General features: G+C 41.6%; 2 protein-coding genes across 2 annotated transcripts in view; both read left to right on the forward strand.

Annotated features, from left to right (window-relative positions):
- Positions 1-3585: 3585 nt before the first annotated feature.
- Positions 3586-7200, forward strand: irf2bp2b (interferon regulatory factor 2 binding protein 2b). Its single transcript, XM_079483330.1, has 2 exons — positions 3586-5304; positions 6041-7200. Exons 1-2 carry the CDS (start codon positions 4581-4583, stop codon positions 6781-6783), a joined length of 1467 nt encoding a protein of 488 aa, XP_079339456.1. The 5' UTR covers positions 3586-4580; the 3' UTR covers positions 6784-7200.
- A 3463-nt stretch (positions 7201-10663) lies between these two features.
- Positions 10664-27426, forward strand: part of LOC306909792 (nidogen-1-like) — a gene marked incomplete at its 5' end in the record, with an annotated part of 24902 nt that continues 8139 nt past the window's right edge. Inside the window, 2 exon segments of the mRNA XM_079483829.1 lie at positions 10664-10681; positions 11503-11602. Of these exon segments, the coding sequence (XP_079339955.1) occupies positions 10664-10681; positions 11503-11602 (118 nt within the window).

Consider the following 27426-nt stretch of genomic DNA (forward strand, 5'->3'; position numbering starts at 1 on the left):
ATTGTCAGTCTCTGTGATGTGATGGTGGTTCTATATCTTTTCTCCGGTGTTCTTTTGCCGATCACTATGAGAGAAATATTAACTTCTCTCCTGCCCTTCAGGCGGCTGAAAATGCAGAGGTTCATCAAGGTGACGCTGTGATTTACAGCCTGCGCACTCAGCAGGCGTGCTGAGATCCGGCGCATGCTTTTCAATCGCATGAAATCAAAAGCATTTCTCCCCGCAGGACATGGAGCAGGTAGAGAACACTCGTGCATTATTTTCCTGTTGAACCGCAGAGGTGTTTCACCATGCGGGAAGTGTGTTGACATGAATCGAGAATGCAACCCAAACACTGTAAACAGGAAGCGGTTAGTCATACCGGCTATCCAGAAAGGGCCATGGTTGCCATAGCGACGGCTTTCCTGTGCAACCAAACCACCAATCGGAAGCGAAAGTATCTGAAAAAACATGCAATTACATCACAGATGAATTTAACTCAAACTCAAACCGTGTACAGGTCATATGAGGACAGTACTGTGGATGTCTCAAATCTGTCATCGTTTATTCTCTTTATATATTTGAGAAATGTCTCAGTGGTTTTGTGTTGCAGGTTCAATGTTGTTCTTTAAAACCTCACACGGGTTTGACACGACACGAGGACGAATAAATGATGAGTTGAAGGCTGTTTCTATTGCATACATTTAGCACGCTTAAATATGAAAAGGCTTTAACACATGAAAGCGTGCCGTACAAAGCTTTCAGTTGAGTTATTGAAGGCTGGCGGTGTAAGCAACAGTGCTGGATTCATCAAGTTGCATCACTGCCACGGCCCCCTCCTTCATCCACCCTGCAGAAAAACACAGAGTAAACTGTGTTCTATCCGCTTCTATAATCTAAGACAAGACAACAGATTTGCTGAAGGTTTATGAACGCAGGATGAATAAAACACTTTCCCTCGACTCGTGTCGTGTGTGTTGGATTCTTTTCATTGAATCAGTGTTTTGCCAGATGGATGAGATCATGCAGACACCGGCCTCATTCTTACTTGTGTTTAAGTCATTTTCTCCGCTCTGGATTTGCCCAATTCCTCCCATGTGACTCAGCTAAGCGGCACACTGTCAGTCCGTCAGGAGCAGAATTCCAGGAAGCCTCGACGGGGGATTAACCCTGAATTACATTTCTGCTCCGCTTCTGCACTGCTGAAGAGAAACAACGACAACATCAGTTAAATGGGTTTGCGCACACTGTTGCGTGATTTTGATTCAACGTTATTCTGGCTGCACACTTTGAATTCAAGTATGTATGCGTAAAGCATGCGTAAAGGAACGCTATCATATTTGAAAGCAACAGTTCTCTGTATATAAATATCTGTATAAAGGCGGTCGTTTGGTTCAAGGCCGCTGTAGGTGAGGGATGTTCCAATTCCACTTAAACCAGCTTAAGAGTCTTAAGAGAGGGAGGTTTACGCAGCAGCCACGTTGGCATGACAACAGGGGAAAGCCTGTGTGGAGGTCTGAGCCGAGTGCGTCAGTCACCAGAGAGGATTTACATCTCACCAGAATGTGTCAATGCTGCACTTTAATCCATAATACTAAACAACGAGCTTCATCTGAACGGCAGACGTTCACAGCTGCTGACTCGTGCTTTTAGGAAGAACTGAACTTAAATCATCAGTTAGTCACAGCATGACCGGACTGACTGTTGTAATGTGACGTGTTCAGAAACGTGTTGCATCAGAAATCTTGTGAAAAACATTCACATATTGCCCAACATGCATCTTACAACGACATATCTTCTTTTTATCTACAAGCATTTAAGCCTCACTTGAATTATATTTTTAATTGATGTTTATATTTATCCATTGTTTTCGTTCTTAACGCCATTCCAGCAAATTGATATTCATACTTTTGGCTTTAGTTTAATGGTTCTGCAATATAAAGTATACAATTAAAAATGTTGATCAAACTCAGAAGGCATTTAAAATGGAAAGGTAAAGAAATGTAACTCCAGTTGTAGACTGTGCATTACACTAGGCTCATAAATTCAATTCAGTTGTATTTATATAGCGCTTTTCACAATGGTTCATTGTTGCAATGCAGCATTACAGGACGAAAGACAAAAATAAACAATAAACAGAATTAGGATTAAAATAACAAGGGTCCGTATTTGCTCTTGATTTGTTTTGTTGAAATCTATTTCTGTCATGTATGTTAGTTACAGTGTTGGTGTAACTAGTTACTAAGTTATTAGTTACTGTAATTGAATTACTTTTCTATTGAAAAAGTAACCCAAGTGATTACTTACATTTTTTCTGTAATTTAATAAGTCACTTCTGATGTAATTCATCTAAATACTTTATGTAAGTCTAACTTTATAATCCGTGCTTTAATGTGTAATTCTCACATTTGTCATACTCCGTTCAGTTAATAATAATACTTTATGTAGTTTTATATTGTTTATTTGAAAGAGTCAAAAGAGCCGTTTCATTTCTATCCTTGAATCACTTAACTAATCAAAGTTGATGTAGGATATTTACATTTAGCAGACGCCTTATCCAAGTGGATATACAGTAAGAAGTAATAAGTAATTAAATACTTTTTGGAGAGAGTCATTTGAACAATAATGTGATTACACTATTGAATATGTGATAAGTAATGAATTACTTTTTCAGAATAACTTGCCCAACACTGGTTAGTGACTGTAAAAATGTTTTTACTAAAAGAGCGTCCCAGTAAGTTGAAAAGGAGAATGTTGCTGTGATGATATTTGTGAGCGTGTAGTCACAGCGTGTTTTTGGCTCTGCAGCGACTCGTCCAGCATGTTCACAGATCTCTGGACTCATGCCAGCGCAGGGTTGGATTGTTTTTCCACGGATGGGTGAGGTACATGCCTCACTCTCTCACTTCCTCATGAGCTCCTGCAAAAACAAGCCCCACTCTGTGCCTGCGGGTCGCCTCGCCCAACAAATCCCCTTTGTGTGCAAGTTGGAAAGACATTCAGACTGAGCGAAGAAAAAACACACACGGCCTTGCCGCAACTCTTACTGTGTTGACACACTTCCCTATTTCATTACAAATCAAGCATGCGTTTCTATCTACTGTATATAAAACTAAAAGTACATTTAAAAGAGCATGTTATTAATGGCATTGCTAAATGTTAAACATCATTCTTACGTGCTTAGCGTAACATTCGACACATTCAGAAATATTATTTTATAACATCTAAAACACATTTTTGTTAGCCGTGAAACTTCATCCTTCACACATTCAGTCGCACCAGCCGAGTATTGGCCAGATCACTTTCAGTCATGTGTACATATATGAAAAAAAAGTTTTGGAAAGGCAGAACCACGTGTCGGTCGTCCTCGCTGTGGGACTTTCCGTGATTTTGCCAGCCATCATGAATCACATGCTCTCTGTGAGCACAAATCAGACTTTGTCGCTGTACGAAGTCCAATACAGATGAATAATCTAGCAGTGTACACATGCTTCCCTAAAGCACCACATCTCAATGTGAAACTACGAGTGCTGCTAATGCACAGAATCAATGAGAGGCACTTTAGGTTTGTGAAGGTTATAAAGAGTTAAAGGGCCAGTGGCGTGTGAAGTTAGCGTTGGCAGGCGCGCTGGAATGTGAAACAGCGAAGGTTCGAAGGTCACACACACACACACACACACTCAACAGCACTGCATTAACACAACTACACAATAGCATCTCTATATAGGTCATATGTTACGCAGTACATCTGAATTCTTTAAAATGAAGATGTTTGTGTTTTACTTTGGCTTAAGTGTTTCTAGACATTTTAAAATAAGTCACTTTAACGTTACGAATGAAGGGTTTGGTTCCAAAATGAGATCAATTCTAAAATTCCATGCTTTTTATGACATCATCGTGTTTTTATTGTGTTAGTTAGCTGTATTGTTTAGTTATTATGGCATAAACCGACTGCAGTTTGATTGATCTTAACTGGAATGCACAATAAAAACACATGATTTTTGAAAATGATCTTCAGATAGTTATTTAACCTGACAATAGTATCGAAATAAACCATTGTTTAGAGTCTCCCACACACAGTGTAGTGTTCTTTTGTATTTACAATAGTAAAGTGTATTTTTGACCTAAATATTACAGCGTTTTTCTAGGAATCGAAATCCGAGATACACTTTGAAATGTGTACTGCCTGTTTACGGAAAACCACACCGAGTTTATTAATATGCATACACCGAATATCAAGCATGATTCCAAAGGAAAGCACATGCACACAATATCACAGCTGTTTTGAAGTTTAATCGCTTGTGGCTTTGCTGCTTGGAACTCAATAAATGAAGACAACGCGCATGCGCGGAACGGGGTCGTCGAAGAATCAAGTAAATAGAAGCAGCCCGGTGACGTCATCGCCCCGCTTCCACACCGAGACAGCTCGCGGGCTGAAGCGCACACTGCCATGAACTTCGGAGCGTAACTTCACCATTTTCTCGCGTTTCGGACGGTGTGGGAAACTACGACGAGATCCGTGTCGTTTTTCTTCATCGCGACGAGCAGCATTCGAAGAATTTACGTGCTCATTTGTCTCCTTTTCCCGTCATTTAACCAGAATGGCGTCGTCGGCGGCGGTCGCTGCCTCGCGCAGGCAGTCGTGCTATTTGTGCGATCTACCGCGCATGCCCTGGGCGATGATTTGGGATTTTACCGAACCCGTGTGTCGCGGATGCGTCAACTACGAGGGAGCGGACCGGATCGAGTTCGTCATCGAGACCACCCGACAGCTAAAGCGCGCGCACGGCTTCCAGGAGGGAAGATCACCGGGACCGGTGGGCAAACCGGGGAAAGACGTCCAGTCCCACAACCACGCGGAACCGGGCTCGCGTCCGCCGCAACCCCTGGATCGGTACCCGCTCGCGTCCGACAGACCCCCTAGACTGGGTCCGGAGTATCAGGCTGCGCGCCAGGCGAACGGGATCCCGGTGCCGAACGGATTCCCGAAGCCCGACGAGCCCCCTGAGCTCAACCGCCAGAGCCCGATCCCGCGTCGGACCGGCGCCGTGCCGCCCACCCTGGTGCCGCTCAACGGGAGGTCCATGATGGGGATCCTGCCGGGCGCGCTCTCGGCGGAGCACCTGGGGAAGCGAGCGGACGACATGAAGGACAAGCACCGCGCCGACAGCATGAGCGACGCGGGCGACGCGCACAAACGCGTCGAAGACTGGACGCAGAAAGGCAAGACTGTCCGAGACCTGATGGCGCTGGACACGCGTTTCAAGAAGGAGCACGCGGCGCTGCACCACAGGATGGGATACGACAGCGGTGCATTAAAAACAGGTACTGATGCATTCAAGCATGCAACTTTCACAATGTGTACAAACAATCAACGTATGCCACGTGCGAGCATGCTTTACTCGTTTCATACATGCGGTTTTATAGGAGCATGAGACATGCGAGCATGCTCTGACCTCTACGTTACATACTTTTTATGCGTGCATGCGAGTCTAAAAATAAGATAAGTCATCAAAACATCGTGAAACACCAGCTCGTGAGTCCAGACCTTTATTTTCTGCATGCATTCACATTTCTAATAGTTTGAGACGTCACACGCATGCATTCAATGCTCAAGAAATGACACATCAACGCATGCTGGATAGTGAGTCCAAGGATTCATGTTTTAACAGTGTAGGTGCAAGTGCATGCTGTAAATCTCTACATCAAGTATGTATTCTTGTTTTAAACATATTTTTCCCTCGAGTGTGGGAAACGTAAGCATGCTTTAAAGCGTTTCAATGACTTTGTTTGTACTTTGAGTTGATTTGAGCATTCAGTCTTAAAATAGTGTGAAGTATGGATACATGCACACGCTCTCTCCGGAGTATTATTTGAGAATGAAAGCGGTTTGCTTTGTTGTTTGACTTCCCGTTTCATCATCCTGGACACATGGCATATTTTGTCTAGAGCCAGAAAACAGTGGAACGGTGCCAGCGGCAGGTCACGCACGCCACACCAAGGGCTGCTTTAGTCAAGTTTTCCGTTTCTAACTGGAGTGTTTGTCTTTCTCTCCCTGTAGACCGCGGTAAACACTCTCGAGGCATTAAAAGAAAACCGTCTCCCGAGCCAGACGGCGAGAGCACCGCGGCCAAGATGAACGGCGAGAGTCAACCATGGCTGCCGTCGGAAGTCCTGAAGATTCCCTCCATGGCCCTGCCGGGATACGCCGCCGCTCCCCCCTCCACCATCTCCCCCCACTCGCACACCACTCCACCGGAGGCGGTCACCGCCGTCCAGAACGGACAGTCACCTATTGCCGCTCTCATTTTGGCGGCGGACAGCGCAGGCACCGGATCGCCCAAAGACCAGGTACACTCCACCACCAACTCCGGTCGCCGGAACAGCGGCAGCCCCCAGTCGCCCGGGCTGAGGCGGCTCGCCCAGAGGGACGGTTTGGGGTCGTCCGGCGGCCCAGGCACGGCGACCGTGCATGTGCAAGGCATGGACTCGCAGGCGGGGCACCCGCAGAGCATTCCGGACTCCTCCGTGCCTCCCGGCAGCGTGCCGCTGTGCTGCACCCTGTGTCACGAACGCCTGGAGGACACTCATTTCGTTCAGTGCCCGTCAGTGCCGTCTCACAAGTTCTGTTTCCCGTGCTCCCGCGAGAGCATCAAACAGCAGGGTGCCACGGGGGAGGTGTACTGCCCCAGTGGGGAGAAATGCCCGTTGGTGGGCTCCAACGTGCCCTGGGCGTTCATGCAGGGTGAAATCGCCACCATATTGGCTGGGGACGTGAAAGTGAAAAAGGAGCGGGACCCTTGATGTTTCCACTTGATTATTTCTTTTTTTGCATAGACAATACCACGAAGAATTACAAGCATATACCATTTCAAACGATTATACATGAATCATATTACACACCACCCGAACGTCAACTAAAGGACATGTACATATGAACTTAAAGGATCTGTACACATCGTAAACCCGGCTGTATAATTTCTTTGATTTCTCTTTTTGAATACATTGTGTTTCTATATTTTTTTGAAGATGAAATGGTTGTCCAACACTCTCTCTCTCTCTCTCTCTCTCTCTGTGTATTAGTAGAGCAGGTGGCAGTCCATGTTAAACACAGAATGTGACTAATACTCTTAAGCACTTGGCAAAAACTGAAACGCTTCTAGCTGTATTGTATGCACTTGTTTAAAATTGCCAAATACAATTTCTGATCTTGTAATAACATCCTGCCGTGTGTGTGTGTGTGTTGTGAGATGAATGAAGGTCAACATGAGTTTGTGTTCTGGAGTTCATTCCCTCAATAACGGTAACTGATATCAGGATGATTTGCACAGTTCAGGTAACTTGAGAATGCTGGAAGAGAACATCTCTCTCTCTCTCGCTCTCTCTCTTCCTAACACGCAAGCTGTAACTAGTACCACGCATTGTTTTCAGCCTCCATGTGGAGTAACCCAATGCTGCGTGTAAGATGACGCTACACGTCTATTTTTACTCACTCGCTGTGAGTTAAGAGCTCGTAAACAATCTTCCTTTTGGCCTTTTTTGGAGGAAAAAGAGACGCAACTTTAAACACCGCAGCTGATATTGCTTGTAAGCGATACGTTCATTTCTTTTCTCTTTATTGATGTCACGGATGTTTTGATGATAGTGCAGATAAACGTCATGTTCAGTATATGTTTATTGTAGCGCTGCGGGTCACATGCTTGATGTGCTGGAATTCCTGAGTCACACTCGCCCGCCTCCCGCTTCAGTTCTCACGCACCATCAGATGAATGAAGATCTGTGTTCTTACACAAACCACATGTTCTCCTGTTAACCCTTTAGTGACCACAATCGCCTGCAAACGCATTTATTTTCATTGCTTATTTGATCTTATAGCTTTATTTAGTCTGTTTGCCACTACGCTCTTAAGGTTTGTTTATCGAAAAAGTATTTTACAATTTTACCCGAACATAAAGTGCGAACAGTCTTGACTCAGATGCTCTTTATGAATTAGTTTTTATTTAGTGTACTAGTATAGTATAAGTAGTGTACTACTTTAGTATACTATTGTTGTTGAATTATTTTTGGTTATTTAATGAAATTGTGTCCCTGGTTGTGTAGGTGCTGTGAGATGGTTTGTGTTTGTAATTTGAATCGGAAGTGAACTTGGTAACACTTTACTTAAAGCATATCTTTATGGAAAAAGCATTATACAAATAGTTTAAGTGTATAAATTATGGGTTGTTATGCCCCTTATAATGCATTGTAATGTCTCATGAATAATTGTAACTACAGTTGATACATTATAACACCTTTCAATTCTTTGTTACACATTGCATTTTATATTTGGTTATAATTTTTAGCACATTTTATGTTTTACTACATTATAATGCATCATACGCTTTATAATGCGTTATACAGAAATGCTTTAAGTAAAGTGTTACCGTGAATTGTGATTGGTTAAGCTGCAGTTTCGTGGAGAATAGCAGGCGTCTCTTTACAGCTCAGGGAAACGTAACATCCCGAGGGGAAAAGACTCGACATGAATCGCTCGTCTCTGGTTACGTCGCAGTTCCTTTTGTCTTTTGTTTGCGCAGCTGTCCCGCCCTCCATTGGTGTTTGTGTCAAACTTTTCAAATGCTTTCACCCGTCACATTAATTAACCTGCTTTTTATGTTTCATTATATCTGGCATTTATCCTTGTGATTTGTTTTCTGAGGGAATGTCAACATACAGCAAGTCAGGTCAATATCCTTTGTGCATCTGACGTTATTTATTAATCTTCACTAAATATGACAGGTTCAGAAATCCTTTCTCCCCACAGCAGTGACAGTTAACTGTATAGTACCACCGCTGAAGGACTCAATTAGATTAGATTTATTTTGGTAAGATAGTTGGTTAAAGTGTGCTTTAGTTTTAAATGTTGAGGAAATGGAGCAACTGAAGTTTTTCCATGTTTTGTTGTCTTTTGTAATAGTCAAAGTGATTGCACGTAACATTATATAAAATGATTTTAAATGCCAAAGAACTACAGTACCCCGGCAATCCAGGCCAAAAAAACTCATCATCAGTCACCCATTTCCATAATGCACTGCGTTTTCAAACCACTCATTTATCAAACAACTATGTATAAAAATATATAATTTGAATGGTTTAAATCATTAATTTTATATATTTTTATATAAATGATTCAGTTCTGAGCTGGTTTCGTACAGAGCTGAACTCTCTCAAAGACGTTTATTTAAAATGTACTGTATTTTAAATGTCTAAACTAAATAGAAAATAACATCACACGATGATAAAAATGTACATCTTGAAAAGCACTCGTTGGCTAAAAACATCTGGCAGATACATTGATGTAAATGTATGTAATGTTAACCCCGGCCACAGAATATCAGTGAAGCAGTTTGTGTGCCACGTCAGCAGTTTTGTCTCGGGGCGGCTGGAAACCCAGAGCACCATATGTCTGACGCGTACACGAGATCCCCAGATCACTTTCCCAGACCTCTGTGTCTGTGTGTGTGTGTGATAGGACAGATATTTCTAGCAGCTGCTCTCACTATTATTAGACTGAATACAGAAGAACGTTCTCAGGCATCAATCACATTCGCTGCAACACCAAGAAAGGAACTTGAGTCCTGGTGACTGCAGGCCTTTATCTGCTGGAAACCTTTCTATGTCGCACCAAATATAGCGATCGCACACGCTCTGATCCTGCGACGTGTCACCGGAGGGTTCATTTGTTGCCTGGTTACCTGCAGGCCGAGCAAACAGAGGATGAGACACACGAGAGAACCTCAGTGGTCTGAATCTGCCTCCAAAAACAGCAACAAATGAATTATTATATCAAACCAATGGATAGAAACAACACTGATGTGCCTGAAAAATCCATGTCATGTCCATTTTCAACATTTAATGACTTTAGTCTGAGGTGGATTCAAACATTGCAATACAATCCACAGCTAAGTGCTCCTTTCAAGTATTTTTACATACTTCAAGTGGACTTGAAAACAATATCCTAATTTCGAGTTCAGAGAACGATCAAAGTATATGGGACACTGGTAAATACACACGATGTGTTGTTTTGATGTCATACAAGGTGAGTCTGTGTCAATAATAATGAATAATTTAGTTTGACATCATGTGTTTCTATTCTTTTTCAAATTTAAGATAATTGTTCTAGTCAAACTGTCTGCACTGAAAAAAAGACTCTTAAGTATTTTTGTCTTGTTTTCAAATATCTTTAAATTCTTGAATCACGATGCATTGTCTTGATAAGCAAAATGACCTAAGAAAATAAGTCTTGTTTATAGACAAAAAATAATCTTGAATTTAGTGACTAACAAAAAGGTAAACCTTAATTCAAGATTATGTTTCTTACCCCATTGATTGTTTTAAGAACAAATCCACTTAAATTTCATATTTTTTGTCTATAAACAAACTTTATTTCTCAGGTCATTTTGCTCTTCAAGACAATGCATCTTGATTCAAGAATGTTAAGATATTTGGACAGGAAAACAAGAGAAAAATACTAAGAAATAAAGGGATTTTTTTGCAGTGTGTTTAAAATGGTGTCATACGTTTCTTATATTTAATAATATTATGATAACCCTACAGTAAACATTCATGCAGCCAGTTCTACAATCTTATCATTAAAGCTAGTCTGGAAATGCTTTAAAGATTTGCACCGCTGAACTCCGTGACTATGGGTTCGTTCTGGATGGTAAAGCTTAAAGATGAAGTCAAAAAGAAGCCCTTCAACACCCGGACTGATAAAACATTAAACAGTAGATTCACAAAATTCCAGCAGCATAACTGATCAAAGGCTGTGATTCATCACGTATGCTTTATAAAGTCACGTCTGTACACGCGGCCGACTCCAAACCAACAATTTCACACCAAGTTAAGAGAGAGAGTTTTCATTAAGAATTCTTTAAGATTTCCTCAATGACTTGCCGCTGTAATGGCAGTTTTCCTCGGAGCGGTGGGCCGGCGCACGGGGGGGGGATGGATGGGGGTTTCTGGAACTGAAATCTTATTCCAGAAGTGCGACTTCATTCCAGCGCTGTGGAAACTTTGAAGATGGAGTCCTGTTACAGGAGGTCAGATTGTAGAGATTTGCCCTTTAAAGTGGATTCTCACATCCTCATCTCAGTACAGACGCGTTTCATAGACACGGCCATGTTTGTGTGTTTTAAAGATCTCACCGTCATGTTTTCGCTTCTTAGCCGAATGAGAGAACACATTTACTAAACGTGTAGAGCATTTTGAGCGTTTAGGGCTACTGTAGAAACAACATGATGAAGTCCATGTAAGTGGACCCGTGGCGTGGTAGATAGAAATAGTTCATTCTAAGGTGATAAGAATGAAACGCTTTATTATGTAAGCTCTTTACACCTCTGAGGATTTAGTTATGCGTGTTTTTGCATTTCTGCTAATCCTCCCAAAATCACACACTGCACCTTTAAATGCCCAGCTGCAGTAAAGCACTGCACTGGGGGGGGGTCTCTGTTTGCTTTGACCTTGATTGTTAATGTGTCGCAGGTTCTGTTTGACATGGGTTGCTCAACACAGAGGGCGTGGCCTGTGGTGGGTGTGGTGTTTGCTCTTGACAAGGTCAGAGACCTCACAGAAACTCCCAGTGGTGAACTTTTACTGTCTGCGTGTGTTTCGTTGCTGTTTTTGGTTTTGTTGTTTCAGTTGTTTGCATAAGTTGCTTAGTGATCTGGCGGCAGGACAGCTACACTGTTATTATATTTCATGGTAATTGTTTTTTTTCTGATTACATTGACATCGTTTTTAAAATCAGTTCCGATCTTCAGGGCGAACACTGGTTTCTGGTCGTTCTTAGATGTCGGCCAAGAACATGTCTAGAGTCTTCATTACTAAAACTGCAGAGATTTCAAGAGTGTCAGTGCAATGTGCACATACAGTATTTATGCTAATATTGTTTTATATAACCTGAACGGACTCTGATATACGGTGCCTTGCGTAAGTATTCGGCCCCCTTAAACTTTTCAAACTTTTGCAACATTTCAGGCTTCAAACATAAAGATATAAAACTGTAATTTTTTATGAAGAATCAACAACAAGTGGGATTCAATCATGAAGTGGAACGAAATTTATTGGATATTTCAAACCTTTTTAACAAATAAAAAACTGAAAAATTGGGCGTGCAAAATTATTCAGCCCCCTTAAGTTAATACTTCGTAGCGCCACTTTTTGCTGCGATTACAGCTGTAAGTCGCTTGGGGTATGTCTCTATCAGTTTTCCACATTGAGAGACTGAAATTTAGCAAAACAGCTCGAGCTCAGTGAGGTTGGATGGATAGCGTTTGTGAACAGCACTTTTCAGTTCTTTCCTCAGATTCTCGATTGGATTCAGGTCTGGACTTTGACTTGGCCATTCTAACACCTGGATATGTTTATTTGTGAACCATTCCATTGTAGATTTTGTTTTGGATCATTGTCTTGTTGGAAGACAAATCTCTTTCCCAGTCTCAGGTCTTTTGCAGACTCCATCAGGTTTTCTTCCAGAATGGTCCTGTATTTGGCTCCATCCATCTTCCCATCAATTTTAACCATCTTCCCTGTCCCTGCTGAAGAAAAGCAGGCCCAAACCATGATGCTGCCACCACCATGTTTGACAGTGGGGATGGTGTGTTGCTTTTATGCCAAACATAACGTTTTGCATTGTTGCCAAAAAGTTTGATTTTGGTTTCATCAGACCAGAGCACCTTCTTCCACATGTTTGGTGTGTCTCCTAGGTGGCTTGTGGCAAACTTTAAACGACACTTTTTATGGATATCTTTAAGAAATGGCTTTCTTCTTGCCACTCTTCCATAAAGGCCAGATTTGTGCAGTATACGACTGATTGCTGTCATATGGACAGAGTCTCCCACCTCAGCTGTAGATCTCTGCAGTTCATCCAGAGTGATCATGGGCCTCTTGGCTGCATCTCCGATCAGTCTTCTCCTTGTATGAGCTGAAAGTTTAGAGGGACGGCCGGGTCTTCGTAGATTTCCAGTGGTCTGATACTCCTTCCATTTCAATATTATCGCTTGCACAGTGCTCCTTGGGATGTTTAAAGCTTGGGAAATCTTTTTGTATCCAAATCCGGCTTTAAAGTTCTCCACAACAGTATCTCGGACCTGCCTGGTGTGTTCCTTGTTCTTTATGATGCTCTCTGCGCTTTAAACGGACCTCTGAGACTTTCACAGAGCAGGTGCATTTATACGGAGACTTGATTACACACAGGTGGATTCTATTTATCATCATTAGTCATTTAGGTCAACATTGGATCGTTCGGAGATCCTCACTGAACTTCTGGAGAGAGTTTGCTGCAATGAAAGTAAATGGGCTGAATAACTTTGCACGCCCAATTTTTCAGTTTTTTATTTGTCAAAAAAGTTTGAAATATCCAATGAATTTCGTTCCACTTCATAATTGTGTCTCACTTGTTGTTGATTCTTCACAAAAAATTACAGTTTTATATCTTTATGTTTGAAGCCTGAAATGTGGCAAAAGGTCGAAAAGTTCAAAGGGGCCGAATACTTTCGCAAGGCACCGTATACTACAGAATATTTGTTTCCTTTGTTCATGTTCATTTGAGCATTAAATTATATATTTTTACAATCAAAGACACATCTGTTAACATTAGTTAATGTACAATGAACAATTGTATTAGCATTAACAAACATTATTGAAACGGTATTGCACTTTTATCACAAACACATGCGTTCATTAATGTTAACAAGAGGTTTTCTGATTTGGAGAAAACATAATTCAGTAACATAATGAATTTACTGTCTTAAGTTGTAGGTGAAATCACATATGTATCAAAACATTTTTTTAATTACAGTTCAACATGTTTTTTGTTCACTCATATAGAGTTTTGTAAATAATTTAGTTAGATCATCACATGGCAGTGATTAAGCAGTAATGTCTGTCAGGCCACGCCCCCTCTGCTTATTGGTCAGGGTTTATCTCTGAAATACTTGACCTTTGCCCTCACAGGTCTGTTAAAATAAACACAAGCACGCCCATCACATCTGGAGCAAAACCTCACTGAATATTGACTCCTGCTGAACAAAGACACAACACATAATATGAACAGGCCGAGAGAAAGACAAAAAACACTGTGTGTGTGCGCGCGCGTTTAGGCTTGGCATGATGATCGGTGTATTAACTGTGATGGCATTGAGTAATGTTTGGCCTCTGGAAAAGGTTTAAACACAGCAGTTCAGTCACCCGAGGGCACATCATAACCCTCAAAAGAAAGTTAAAACATAAAGTGCATGTTGTCACCACTGGGCAAAACCTTGTTTCTTCATGTCTCATCATTTTTTAAGTCACCCATCAACTTCAGCCCTAACGTCAAACTTTGGCCTGTCATTCGGGACATGCGTGATGTTTGCTTCAGATGTGAATATTGTGTGATTTGTTAAGGATCCTCATGTGATTCTTATGTCAGATATACGATGTTAATACACACAAACATTCCTTCGGCAGATGATTGTTTGCGCACATGTTATACAGAATGTAAGTTTATTGGTTTGAATGTGTGTTTCTTCAAAGACGTCTCTACAGACAGCATGAAAAATACCTATTTTGTGATGCACTTTTACTCTTTAATGCTTTGCTTTAACGAAACTATTGACTTGATGTTCTCTCTCTCTCATGCAGGCACCCTGCTGATATGTCAGAGATAAGTGAAGGTTGTGAGAGAATCCAGGTCACACAGCAGATGAGGAATGAACTAGATTTGGTTTAGTTTCAGAAGCACTGATGTTCAAATGCAGAAGGGCGTCCACACAGAATGTCTTTTCATTAGCTCGGAGTCGTCTCTGAAGATCTTACGTGCGTCCAAACACGTGCAATTTATTTCACTCCTTTGCCTCATAGAAGTGAGAAAGCGTCTTTCTCTATCGATTTTCTTCTTGCGCACGGCTGTGATGTTGCCTCCCTTTGTGCCTCACTCTTCGATTTGCCCGGCAGGTCTGTGAAATCGTCTCTATACATATTTTACCATCTGTGAGGAAACTCTCTCATGTCGACTTGAGACGATGGTGCAACACACACGCAACAGCTGATATCCCTCAATCCCCACCACCATCACAGCATCTTTGATGTGATCACACGTGTGACTTCTGTCTCAATCTCTTCTGATGATCAGATCTACAAACAACACAACATCGTTCATCCAGCTGATTTCTATTGGTCCCCAGACACAGATTAGCATGTTTCCAGACACACACGCTCTTCTTCTTTCGCTTAACGGATGTCACCGAACGTCTCTATTTTAGGCAGCGATGTCAGAAGAAGCCCCGCAGGACCCTCGTTGGGCCGCAGGTCACATGATTGGTGATGTCATCGCACAGTCTCTCTGTTTCTCTCCCCTGCTGTGAAATGGAAATGAGTTTTACTTTCTGTCCGCGTGATCCGTTTGAGCGATTCTGCCGTGAAACTGGAACACGAGGAGTGAATGAAAATAAGAGGATTTGAGAAAGAGAGGGAATAAAGTGTGTTAAACAGGCAGACAGACACAGATCGGATCAGCTGATAGAGAGGTGATAATCTAAAGCTGTCTGTTGTTTGTGTGCCAGCGCAGATGCGGGCACGGCGGGCGCTGGCAGGGATGATGCTTTGGATTGATTTCAGCGTTCATTTAGTCAGGAGTGATTCAGAACTGTTATCACGAGAGCTCCAGACACGTCTCAAGATGGCCTTTATGATAAAAGTCAATCTGAAACTAACGTGGGATGAACACTGTTGGTTTGGTGCTGGATGCAAGGAGGTCTCTGTGAGCCAATCACACGAGCCAATCACAAGTCATGTGACTGATCCCTCTACGTTACAATTGTTTATTACACATGAAGAAATCTTGTTTTTAATTGTATTATTTTATTAAAGCCCTTCAGAACAAGCACACGTGACTGAGGAGAGCAGAATCGAATCATAGCTAGTTCTGAATCACTCTGAGACCGGTTTGGTTTGCTTAGTAGTGTAAACGTGGTTTTGGTGAAGGTGTAGACACCTCTGTAAAGCAGTAAAGCAGTGTGTTTGTTTGAAATGAACTTTTCACATGAAGAAGAATGTCTAGTGTAAGTCGGCTGTGGTTTGTGCATGTTTGTGTTTCTCACAGCCCGAGAGAGAAAGTGATGCGTGTTCTCTCTGAACTTTAATTACAGACCGTACTTGAATTCTTTCAAACACAAGAATGAACCTTCAGTGTTTGTGCACATCTGGAAAGGTCTCGTGTTATGTTCTCTCTTCTGGCGCTCACGCTGAAGTTCGCAGGAAAGAAAATGGTTGGATTCAGACGGGACGTGTAGCGTTGAGATGTTTGACTAGCCGGAATCTTGCCAAACGTGTGGATGGAGTTGTGCGATCTTGTGCTGGTGTTCATGTGTGTTTGGATTGGCGTTTGCCAAAACTTGAACATCAGTCGAGTATTTGTTCATGTGTGTGTTTGTGTAGACAGTCGTTTCCAACTGAGACCGGAAGTGTTTCATGAGCGGCTTTTAGAGATTGGCTGTCTGGAATCTTCTGGAATATTTTCCTCTTTGTGTCGTGACGTGACAAACATAATTTCATCTGAATGTATTATTAGAGTGACTTAAGTGTTTGAATTCATCCAAACTGCAGTTTGTTTTACTACAATCTGCCTACACATCAGTTTCATTATCATGTTTTTGTATTACGTAATACACATTTGTGAGATGAGACTGAGGCTGGACATGAGACTTTACCTGCATGTCTGTAACTCTGAGCAACTCCTAGAAGTTAACAAATCAAAACTTTAGACGCATTTAACATCTACGCTTTATATCTTAAAAATGCACTTAACAACTTAACCCTGGACAAAATGATTCAAGAGGTGGGCGGCAGGTTAGAAAACAGCTTCTGAAATGAGTCTTCTGTCTGCTTTTGACTCCCACGATCTGTAATGGACCACACGTCCAGTAAAACATAAATATCTCGACAATTTGTGTCACACAGACGTACCACCTGAGTGATGTGATGATGAAGTTACAGCAGGAAAACTGGAGTTAATAATATTAAATGACTGATCAACTTAATATTAAAATGTTGGTTTTCAGCCTTAAAGGAGTAGTTCACCTTCCATATGGAAATTGTGTCATTATTTACACGCCCTCTTGTCATTTTAAACACGTATGACTTTCTATTTTCTGCAGAACACCAAGATGTTTGTTTTAGTGCTGGTAACGGAATCTGTTGGTCCCCATTGACTTGCATTGGTTGCGTGTGACGGTTTTGGTTACCAACACTTTTCTAAATATCTTGTTTTGTGTTCTGCAGAAGAAAGAAAATCACACAGGTTTAAAATGACCAAACAGTGCTAGTAAATGATGACAACATTTTACATTTTATAGTAAAGTGGTCCTTTGAGAATACAAAGTCATGAGAAAACCCACAACCATCAAAGCATCTAAACGAATCGTTTAAATCGTCTGTAAACGTTATCAGTGTAGTGATAGTATAATGCCATAGATATGTACACATAGATATCACATACAGTTTGAGTTCTCCAGAAACACAGATGTGTCCGCCATCTTGGAACAGTCAATGTTTCTGTTATCACTCAGTTTTTATAAACTATCACAACATGAGGCAGTGCCGGCCCGAGCCTCTTGGGGGCCCTAAGCAGAATTTGATTTGGGGGCCCCCCTCCCACCACGCGGAGTCACCATTTGCTTGAAGATTATTGACATAAATGTCATGCTATAATGTAACATTATAAATTTATATAGTGAGGTTATGTATTAATACAAAATAAATAATACAAAATCGATACTTAAATAAAATACTTTACTCTTAAACTTCTGAATACAAACTGTCACAAAACATGAAATAAATAATTTGCAATCTTAAAAATAAAACAAAAATAGACAAACATTAATATAATCAAAAATAGAATGTGTTGTGTTCATGAGAAATGTGCAATATTACTATTTGTGTATACTGTTTGTAAATAGTAACGCTTGCTGTTGTCACGTGATGAGACGTGACTAACGTCCGTAATGACGCACGAAAGAAGAAGAAAGTTGAGTAAAGAAAGTTACGGATTCACTACTCTCGTGTTGCATTGATTATTCTTAAATCATCTTTACAATACCACAGAATGTTACAAAAAAATAGATACTTAAATAATGAAAGCAAACATAAGAACAGCAAGCGGTTCAACAATGACAATTGTACAACAATGACCTCAAAATCGCATAACTGCAGCCTATAAATATGAGGATAGCCCTGCTACAACACTCGCCACCATATTAATAAAATTGAAGTCTATTTTCATCACAGAAGTCTCCCCACGGTATAGGTATATTTTCTAACGTTCACTTCAACACACACAGCAATGCTAGCTGGCATCGCTTTCACCGAGAAGGTTAAGTTCCCCTTCGGCTGTTTTCACCAACTTAAACTGATATATATATATATATATATATATAATCAATACGTGAACTACACCTAGATAAATGTATATTAATAATGCGAGACATTTTACTTTTGATGGCGGGGACGTTTACGTTAGCTCTGGTGATGGCTTATAAAAGATCATGGTACCTGAAGTGATGTGAGCAAACTTTGTGCTACCGCTAATCTTGCTCATTTTTCTCATTTTCTGTCCTTTAATTCTTTCTCTTTTCGGCACCAGAGGATTCATCCTTTTTTGTTACATGGCTTACCATTTATTACAGTGACGCGCACTTGCGTACCGGCGCTAATTGTCAACGCACGCAAGATGTCTATTGCGCATGACTCAAACGCTAGCAGACACAGCAGCAGTTGTCGGGAAATCTGAATTTTCTTGTCTTGAATTATTCATTTATTTATTCATTCATATTCATTTGTTCATTCATTTATATCACTTGTTTAAGTTATTTAAATGTAAAAATAAATAAATAAAATAAACGATTGAGGGGCCCCCTGGTGGTCAGGGGGCCCCAAGCAGCCGCTTAGTTCGCTTATGCCTCGGGCCGGCCCTGACATGAGGCATCTATGCGTCTATACCTCTATGCTTAAAACACGGTTTTGATTGAGTTCACAAGCTGTAGGTGGACACAGGCGTCACATTTCAGAGTTCAATCGGCCGGATCGGTTTATTTCCCCAGAAGAAGGTGATTTATAGAAGCTGATCAGATGACTGAGTGTCTGTCACGGACTCGTCTCTCTCAGCGGCAGTATAAATAGAGTGAGTGACGGAGGCAGGACACTAGATCCTGTACCGGGAGAAACGCCAGACAGTTGACTAAGCAGTTCAGTCTTCACGGAGTTGTGTTTCTTTCTGTGAATGATTCTCTGTAAGTAGATGTATTCTGAAGAGTTCTTTATCGACCTCTCGGCTTCTCTTCAAATGCTTTAAAGATGACAAAATATACATAATACTGTACATGCATTATAAAATATTTCTTTATTCCCCGATAAACACATGTGATGTCTGGTTTGTATAATTACAAGCTCTTCTCATGAATGTGTGTCTGCGTCAGGAGCGTCTTTAAAATGCTTGTGTGCTGGCAGCTGGTGAGGGTTTGGATCAGAGCCATGCTGTCCGGCTTCCTGGAAACATCCTGACACGTCCTAACAGGAAAAACTGTCTGTCTGCCAGCGCTTCTCAGTACACGCGCAGACACACACACACACACACACATGCATGCACGCATGCACACACACATGCACACACGCACGCACGCACGCACACAGTTCAGTGTTATGTGACCTTGTGATTGGCAGCTGCAGATGATTCTGAGAGCACTCGTAAAAACACTTTTTTAATGAAATATTTTTTGTTGCGAGGTTGAATTTGAACGACGTCATCTTCTCCAGGATCTGACAGCTCACATCTTGTGTGCTAGAATCTCATTCCTCATGGTTTCTTTGTTTTCAGAGAAAATGTTGTTGTTTGTGTGTTTCCATGTTTAATCAGACTTTGTAAAGCATCTTTTCTGGACTCCACAGTATACATCATTCAGCTCTGTTCTTGAATCATCTCAGAATATCTCTTTTATTTCAGTGCTGATGATAATCTCAGACATGACGTTTGTGTGTCAGAAGTGAAGAAGACTCGTCTTCTTCAGACAGTTTCACAGCTGATCACGGTTGAGTGTGTGTGTGATATACATGAGATGTTCTTTAATACGGGGAAGGGTCGAGGTGAGTCTGAAGTCCAGGTGTGTTTGTGTCCTTGGCTCGGGATCGTCTCAGTTCTGATTGGCTTAGGCTCCATTGAGCCATATGGCTCGTCACCATTAATCTGATCTCAATATATCCAATCCAACAGAACACCAGTGACGGATCTGTCTGATCTACACACACAAACCACCTGCTGGTGGTAACAACACATATAAGTCTCAACTTAAGGTGCTTCTGAGAAACAAATGAGTGTAATTGTGTGAACACATGAAGAGTCTGGAGGTGTATATGAAGGAGAGGTGAAATCATCTGGATTTGAGTTAATGTGATGAGAAATGTTGATATTGAGATCATCTCATGACAGACACGTTTGTGAGACTCTTTTTCTCAAGAGAAATATCTGAGACTTAAAGTGATAGTTCACCAAATAATGAAAATTCTGTCATTGTTTACTCGCCCTTTTGTTGTTTCAAACCTGTATGACTTTCTTTCTTCCACAGAACACAAAAGAAGATATTTTGAAGAATGTTGTTGACCGAGCAGCGATGGCAGCAATTCACTTGCATTGGTTTTGTGTCTGGTGAACTATAACTTTAAGCAAAAGTTTCCATTTGCTCTGCATTGAACCTCACGATATCTCAGCGATATAACTGAGACATGAATTAAAGAGAATGTGTTTTTCCTCTGTAAAGCTGCTTTGGAACTATGCAAATTGTGAAAAGCGCCATATAAATAACATTGAATTGAATTCTTCATGTTAGAGAGCAGGTCTATCTGTGGATGTTTTTACATCTAAAACTTTTTGTCCTACTTTGATGCTCTTTGAGAAACAGAAGTTGGTGTATGTTGGATGAAAGAGTCGAGATGAGGAAAATAAACCACGAGAAATCCATCTCTTCTGTTTATCTCTGACGTCTTAAACCCTCTCACGTCTCACAGGACCACAATCTGCTTCTACAGTCATGATCAACACAGAAACACGAGTGACCCATTTAAAAAAACACACACATTTGATACATGTTTTATATGTCATAAATCACAAATGAGACCTTGTAGATGTCTGTGAGAAATGTGCTTTCTCGGAGATAAGAATGAGATTAAATGGATATGAATATTTTGTTTTAATTTTGTTGTAGTTGTATTTGAGGTCTGTGAAAGCGTCAGGTCAGGTACTCAGATCTGTGTCCTGACAGCTTTTATAACGTTTGATTCTCTTATCCAAAAACAAATAAATGAAAGTGGAGAGTGTAAATGTATCTGGGTTTTTATTTTTAGAAGCGGCAGATCTGAAACCTTTTTATTTCAGGCTCAAGAGTGTCACTGTGGGGTTTAAATTGGGGATGGAGTCGGGCCAGATTACCTAAGAGCTTTAGCCATGAGACTGACCTTGCAGATGTGTGTGTGCCTCCCCCTCTGAGACGTTTGTGAAATCCCTTACCTAATTCCATCTCTTCTCTCATAGATGACCCATGTCACCGCTGAAGTTCTGCCCATTGGTTGAGGGGTTGAGTGTTCAGTGACAGGGTCACGACCTTTTCCTAAAGATGTCCAGTCAGCTGCTGCGAGTCGAGCGTCTCTCACATCTCTCACACCGATCTGATGATGTGTTTGAGGAATGATCATAAACACTCCTCACGATCAGAAGCTACAAGAGTGTATGTGTATGTTTGTTGTCTGTAGTTGTTGATGTGACAAAACATCCATTAAATGTCGATGAAGAGAATTTTGGTGGTGTTTGGTGGTATGAACTGGTGCTCATAGGCAATGCATTTCAACTCTTAGATCATGTGACAGAATTGACAAACAGTTTGATTTCTGGTTGAAGTGACATCATAAACACTTGTTTTAAATGTGTGCGTTGAAAAAACATTTCTATACTATACTAACTTTACCTGTTCCTGTAAACCGCTTTTTTCACTCAGATGAAATATTGCCGCTTGATCAGACTGAGAGTGTCTCTCTGTCACATCGAGCACACAGACACCTTTTCCCAGACCTGTCGTGTGGACCAGATGAATGATGGAAACTCTGTGTTGTCATGGAAACCGTGGTCTACACCTTCATCCTGGATCCTGACAGCGCCGACGGACCTTGGAAGAGACAGATGATCTCCATGACAACGGTAAGATTTCACCACACTAGACCATCAGTTAGTAAATCTCAGTATTTATCTGCTGACCTGAGATCAGTCGTCTCACCTCATCTGAAACCAAAACCAGCATGAGATGATGAAGAAGCGATTTGATCTGACAGCTGTTGTCATACAACACGTTTAAATATGACCCATTGAATGGACCACGAGTTTAATAGAGCTAAACTTATATTTGCACTCGTTTGGAAAAACTTTCTAAAGACAATTAACCAAAAACTGCTCTCGTCTCTGCAGGACCTCTGAAAACAAAAAATGAAAATAAAGAAAGGCTTGTTGTAAACCTTTTTGAATTAGACAAGGGACAGTAAGAATATTCATGTAGACCCACAACTTAAAATTATAAAGTGTAGAAATTAGCGACACGACCGAATTGAATGCGCCTGACTGGAAATGACAGAATCCTAGATCCTATACCTTAATATCATCAGAAGAGAGAGAGAGAGAGAGAGAGAGACGGAGGGTTAACCTCTGGTATCAGAAATAACCATGTGGTTAGATTCTGTAATCGTAGTTTAATCGTGCTGTTTGTAGTTCAACTGTGATCACACTAATGGTCGTCCAGAACACGGTTAGCTACACTTTTAGTACACGGTTAATTTTGGTAAGGGAGGATCAGTCCGTGGAGACGGGGTAACCCACACCAGACGGCAGGGGCTGAATTTCAGCCATCCTAGCAGAATGCCAACAGCCTGCCATCTTCTGTCCTCCAGGAGGTTGCCATGGCGAAGCCAAAGGAGATGACTGATCTGAAATCAGCTGAGCTTGTGTTATTGGAGATTCCCGAAGAGACACGGATACAATGATAAAGCCATGTTTAAGGACTCACAGAGATCGAGGAAAATGTACAGCTCTCGGAGTCGGTTTATGATCATTTAAATATACCTGCCAACACATTTAGATTACAACATTTAGAAATATACTTTCTAACTCATTATCACTTTACATAGAAGTGAAAAATTCACAAATGAGATCCCTCGATTGTTTCTCTTGTGAATGGAGATTTTCAGGTGTTTAAGACACTCTAATTGAAGGATTTAACTCAGACTGAGACCATATTCAACGTTCAGGTTTAATAAATGATTTGAACACAGATGGTAGCAGACAAACCAACATTTCAGCAGTGTGACATCATCGCTCATTATCAGCAGGAATGATTGAATCTGCTGGACTGGACTCGTGTTGGTCTCTAGAGAAGACTCACTGACTGAAGGAGAAACTGGATCCACAGCTGACGGAGCAGGAAACTGATGATGTCATCACTGATCCGTCATGAGTCTCAGCCGATGCTCATCATGAGCGCATCTTCATATCAACACACTTCACTTTACACAGAATTTATGGAGTTCTCAGTTACGTTTCAGTTATAGTCAGTTTAATGCTTAAGAAGAGAGAAATGGAGCAACATTTGTGTGTGAAAATATATATTTTCTTGTCAGTATATTTTACAATTTATTTGAAAATATATCAAATTTATTAAATTATTTAAATGTTTTAATATATTGAATAATACACAAAGAATTGTCACTTTTTATATATTGAAAAATGTAAGCAGGGTGCTGGAGGGTTCATGGGAGTTTGCACAACCAATCCACATGTGTTTTGTGGATTTGGAGAAGGCATTCGACTGTGTCCCTCGTGGCATCCTGTGGAGGGTGCTTCGGGAGTATGGGGTCTGTGGTCCTTTACTAAGGGCTGTCAGGTCCCTGTACGGCCGAAGCAGGAGCTTGGTTCGCATTGCCGGCAGTGAGTCGGACTTGTTCCCAGTGCATGTCGGACTCCGGCAGGGCTGCCCTTTGTCACCGGTTCTGTTCGTAATTTTTATGGACAGAATTTCTAGGCGCAGCCGGGGGCCGGAGGGTGTCAGGTTTGGGGACCACACGATCTCGTCTCTGCTATTTGCGGATGATGTTGTCGTGTTGGCCCCTTCAAACCAGGACCTTCAGCATGCACTGGGACGGTTTACAGCAGAGTGTGAAGCGGCTGGAATGAAAATCAGTACCTCCAAATCCGAGGCCATGGTCCTCAGTCGGAAAAGGGTGGCTTGCCCACTTCAGGTTGGTGGAGAGTTCCTTCCTCAAGTGGAGGAGTTTAAGTATCTCGGGGTCTTGTTCACGAGTGAGGGAAGGATGGAACGGGAGATTGACAGACGGATCGGTGCAGCTTCTGCAGTAATGCGGTCGATGTACCGGTCCGTCGTGGTGAAGAAAGAGCTGAGCCGCAAGGCGAAGCTCTCAATTTACCGGTCAATCTACGTTCCTACTCTCACCTATGGTCATGAGCTTTGGGTCATGACCGAAAGGACAAGATCCCGGATACAGGCGGCTGAAATGAGCTTCCTCCGCAGGGTGGCTGGGCGATCCCTTAGAGATAGGGTGAGAAGCTCGGTCACCCGGGAGGAGCTCGGAGTAGAGCCGCTGCTCCTCCACATCGAGAGGGGTCAGCTGAGGTGGCTTGGGCATCTGTTACGGATGCCTACTGGACGCCTTCCCCGGAAGGTGCTCTGGGCCCGTCCGACCGGGAGGAGACCCCGGGGAAGACCTAGGACACGCTGGTGGGACTATGTCTCCCGGCTGGCCTGGGAACGCCTCGGTGTCCCCCCGGAAGAGCTGGAGGAAGTGTCTAGGGTGAGGGATGTCTGGGCATCTCTGCTTAGACTGCTGCCCCCGCGACCCGGCCCCGGATAAAGCGGTAGAAAATGAATGAATGAATGAATGAATGAAAAATGTAAGCACTTGGCTACAATGTATGGAAATGTTTAATTTAAGGCGATTAATTATATTGTGTGCAGGTGAGTGTTTGCCTTTTCTTGTTTCCTTTTGTGTGTGTGTGTGTGTGTGTGCGTGCGTGTGTGTGTGCGTGCGTGTGTGCGTGTGTGCGTGTGTGTGTTTTGTTTTGTTTGCGTGTCGGAGGTCAGTCTGTGTTTGACAGTGTTCCAGATGATTCCAGATGTGTTTGTGAGCAGCTGATATCAGAACAGAACATGCAGCGTCGCTCACAGGTTTAAAAGGCGTTTAAGGCCATAAGAGAGTTTGTGTCAGATGTAAGAGTTGAACATTTGAGTGATCTGTCAGGTGTGTGTCCTCTGGCCGTCTGTGTCTTCATCAGTGGAAATGAGTCGATATATCAGAGTGACATGCAGCTCGGCAGGAAAGCATCACATGCGGCCAAACAACCTGATTTAAATAAGAAAAGTCACAGAATATTTCCATTCTGGAAAAGACATTAATGTACCCGTCAGGTTTGAATACAGCATTGAGACTCACATGAATGTTTGTAATGTCACAGCAGGTTCATCACATTCAGCTCTTATGTGTGTGTGTGACTGTGATAGTGTCCAGCTGTAGGACACCACAGACAAGTTTGTTATTGTAACTGTCTCGACCTTTGACCCTCCTGTTTGCTGGAATTTCATGTTGCGAATAAAATAAAAACAACAGCTGTAGTTTATTTCCCCAACTCAGTGAAAGTTGTGTTTACACTGGCTGACATTCAAAGGTCATTCTTTCTTTCTCGATGCTCTAAATATAGTGGAATAATACAGCAAACATTAACAGAACATTTGCTGTGTGTGAAATCCCTTCCTCGTTCACTCGTTCACTATATAGCGAATTACACTATGTGTGGAAGACGTGAATGAAAATGAGTCCCTGCGTCCCAATCAGCTTACTATCCGTCCTAATAGTATTCGAAAGTAGAACTTTCTAATAGTATTAGAAAGTAGAATCCAAATCTTAGTTTGTTGAAAATAGTATTCCAAAGATTCCTGGAACGTCCGGTAGAAATTCAAAGTGCGGAATGATGCTGGAGAAACTCTTATCATAGGGATGGGAGGGTCAGTAATACTTCCAATTGGAGAACCTGTAAGGACGCTGGAGAAGAAATCATCACTAGGTGTAGTTGTGGAGTTGCAACATACAACAGGAGAAACTTTAGGGGATGAATCATAAAGCAACAAAACCCACTTTCCTTGCTAGATCCTGAGGAATGAAATCCTTCCCCAGGGACTGAACCCCCTCTTCTCATCACACATGCAATTCTGTCTATAACTTTTATTGTCATATTGTGAAGACTTGAAGATCATGTTTGGTATCGTTTTAAAGGTCATGAAGCGATGTGTAACAGGGTCTTATTTAGGGATGCACCAACTTTTGGCCGATAACCGATAATGTTTTTACATCGGCAGCCGATAACCGATATATTGGCTGAAATATAGTATCTTAATTTTTATATAAAATTCCCTTCGACTGAAACAAAAGGCAAAAAGTGGACGACTGCTTTTATTTGAAAACATTGACTGCAGAAAACAAGGAAACCGTTAGTTCTCTTTTTTCCTCTGAAGATCATGAACCAAACCTACTTTACACTAGTAAACAATATTTAGTCTTCAAACCTTCTGGTTTAATTTAGCTTTAATAAACAAGTTATAGATGTTCTTCCAGATTAACCCAGAAAGATCATATCCACGAGTCTAACAGGTCTCCAGACAGCAGTCTGATTCACACAATATGATTTTGTACACATTCATTAATACTGTATGTATATCAGTAAGTGAACGATGATGACAGAAAGACAGAACTGTGCTCAATATGAACTGTGAGCAGCTGAAGACGGAGTTTAGTGATTTAATTTAAATCATTTAAATTAACAAATGTAAGTATACAGTAAACATTACATATGAAATAATGAATGAATAAATACCTTAATGGAAAGAAGTGCTGTATTTTGATGCGTGTGATGTGTTATTGGCTATTCTAATCAAGCCGTCCTCTTGTGTTGCATCATGGGCAATAGTGAATGAGCGAGTGTACTCTCAAAAGCAGACTTCATTGTGGGTAAAAAGAGTGAATGAATGTAGGGAATGAAGTAGCTCTCTCAGGTTTCGGACACCACTACAAAATGGCTGACACCCGATATAGTGCACTACATAGGAGATAGGGAGCGGTTTCAGACACAGCTATTGTCTTTTCACAGGAGAATCATTTGACAAACATGTAAAATGAAATGTGACATCTACTGTCCCCGAGGTGAACGAGTGTCACAGGTGCGTTCAGGACTGATGAGGTTTTGTGCATTAGCTGAACACAGTAGCCTACAGGTAAAAACAATATACGATTGATCACACATGATCTCTGCCGTCTACATAGGGCGACCTTTAAAAG

The sequence above is a fragment of the Barbatula barbatula genome, assembly GCF_947034865.1.
Source record: "Barbatula barbatula genome assembly, chromosome: 20".
Taxonomy (NCBI): Eukaryota; Metazoa; Chordata; class Actinopteri; order Cypriniformes; family Nemacheilidae; genus Barbatula; species Barbatula barbatula.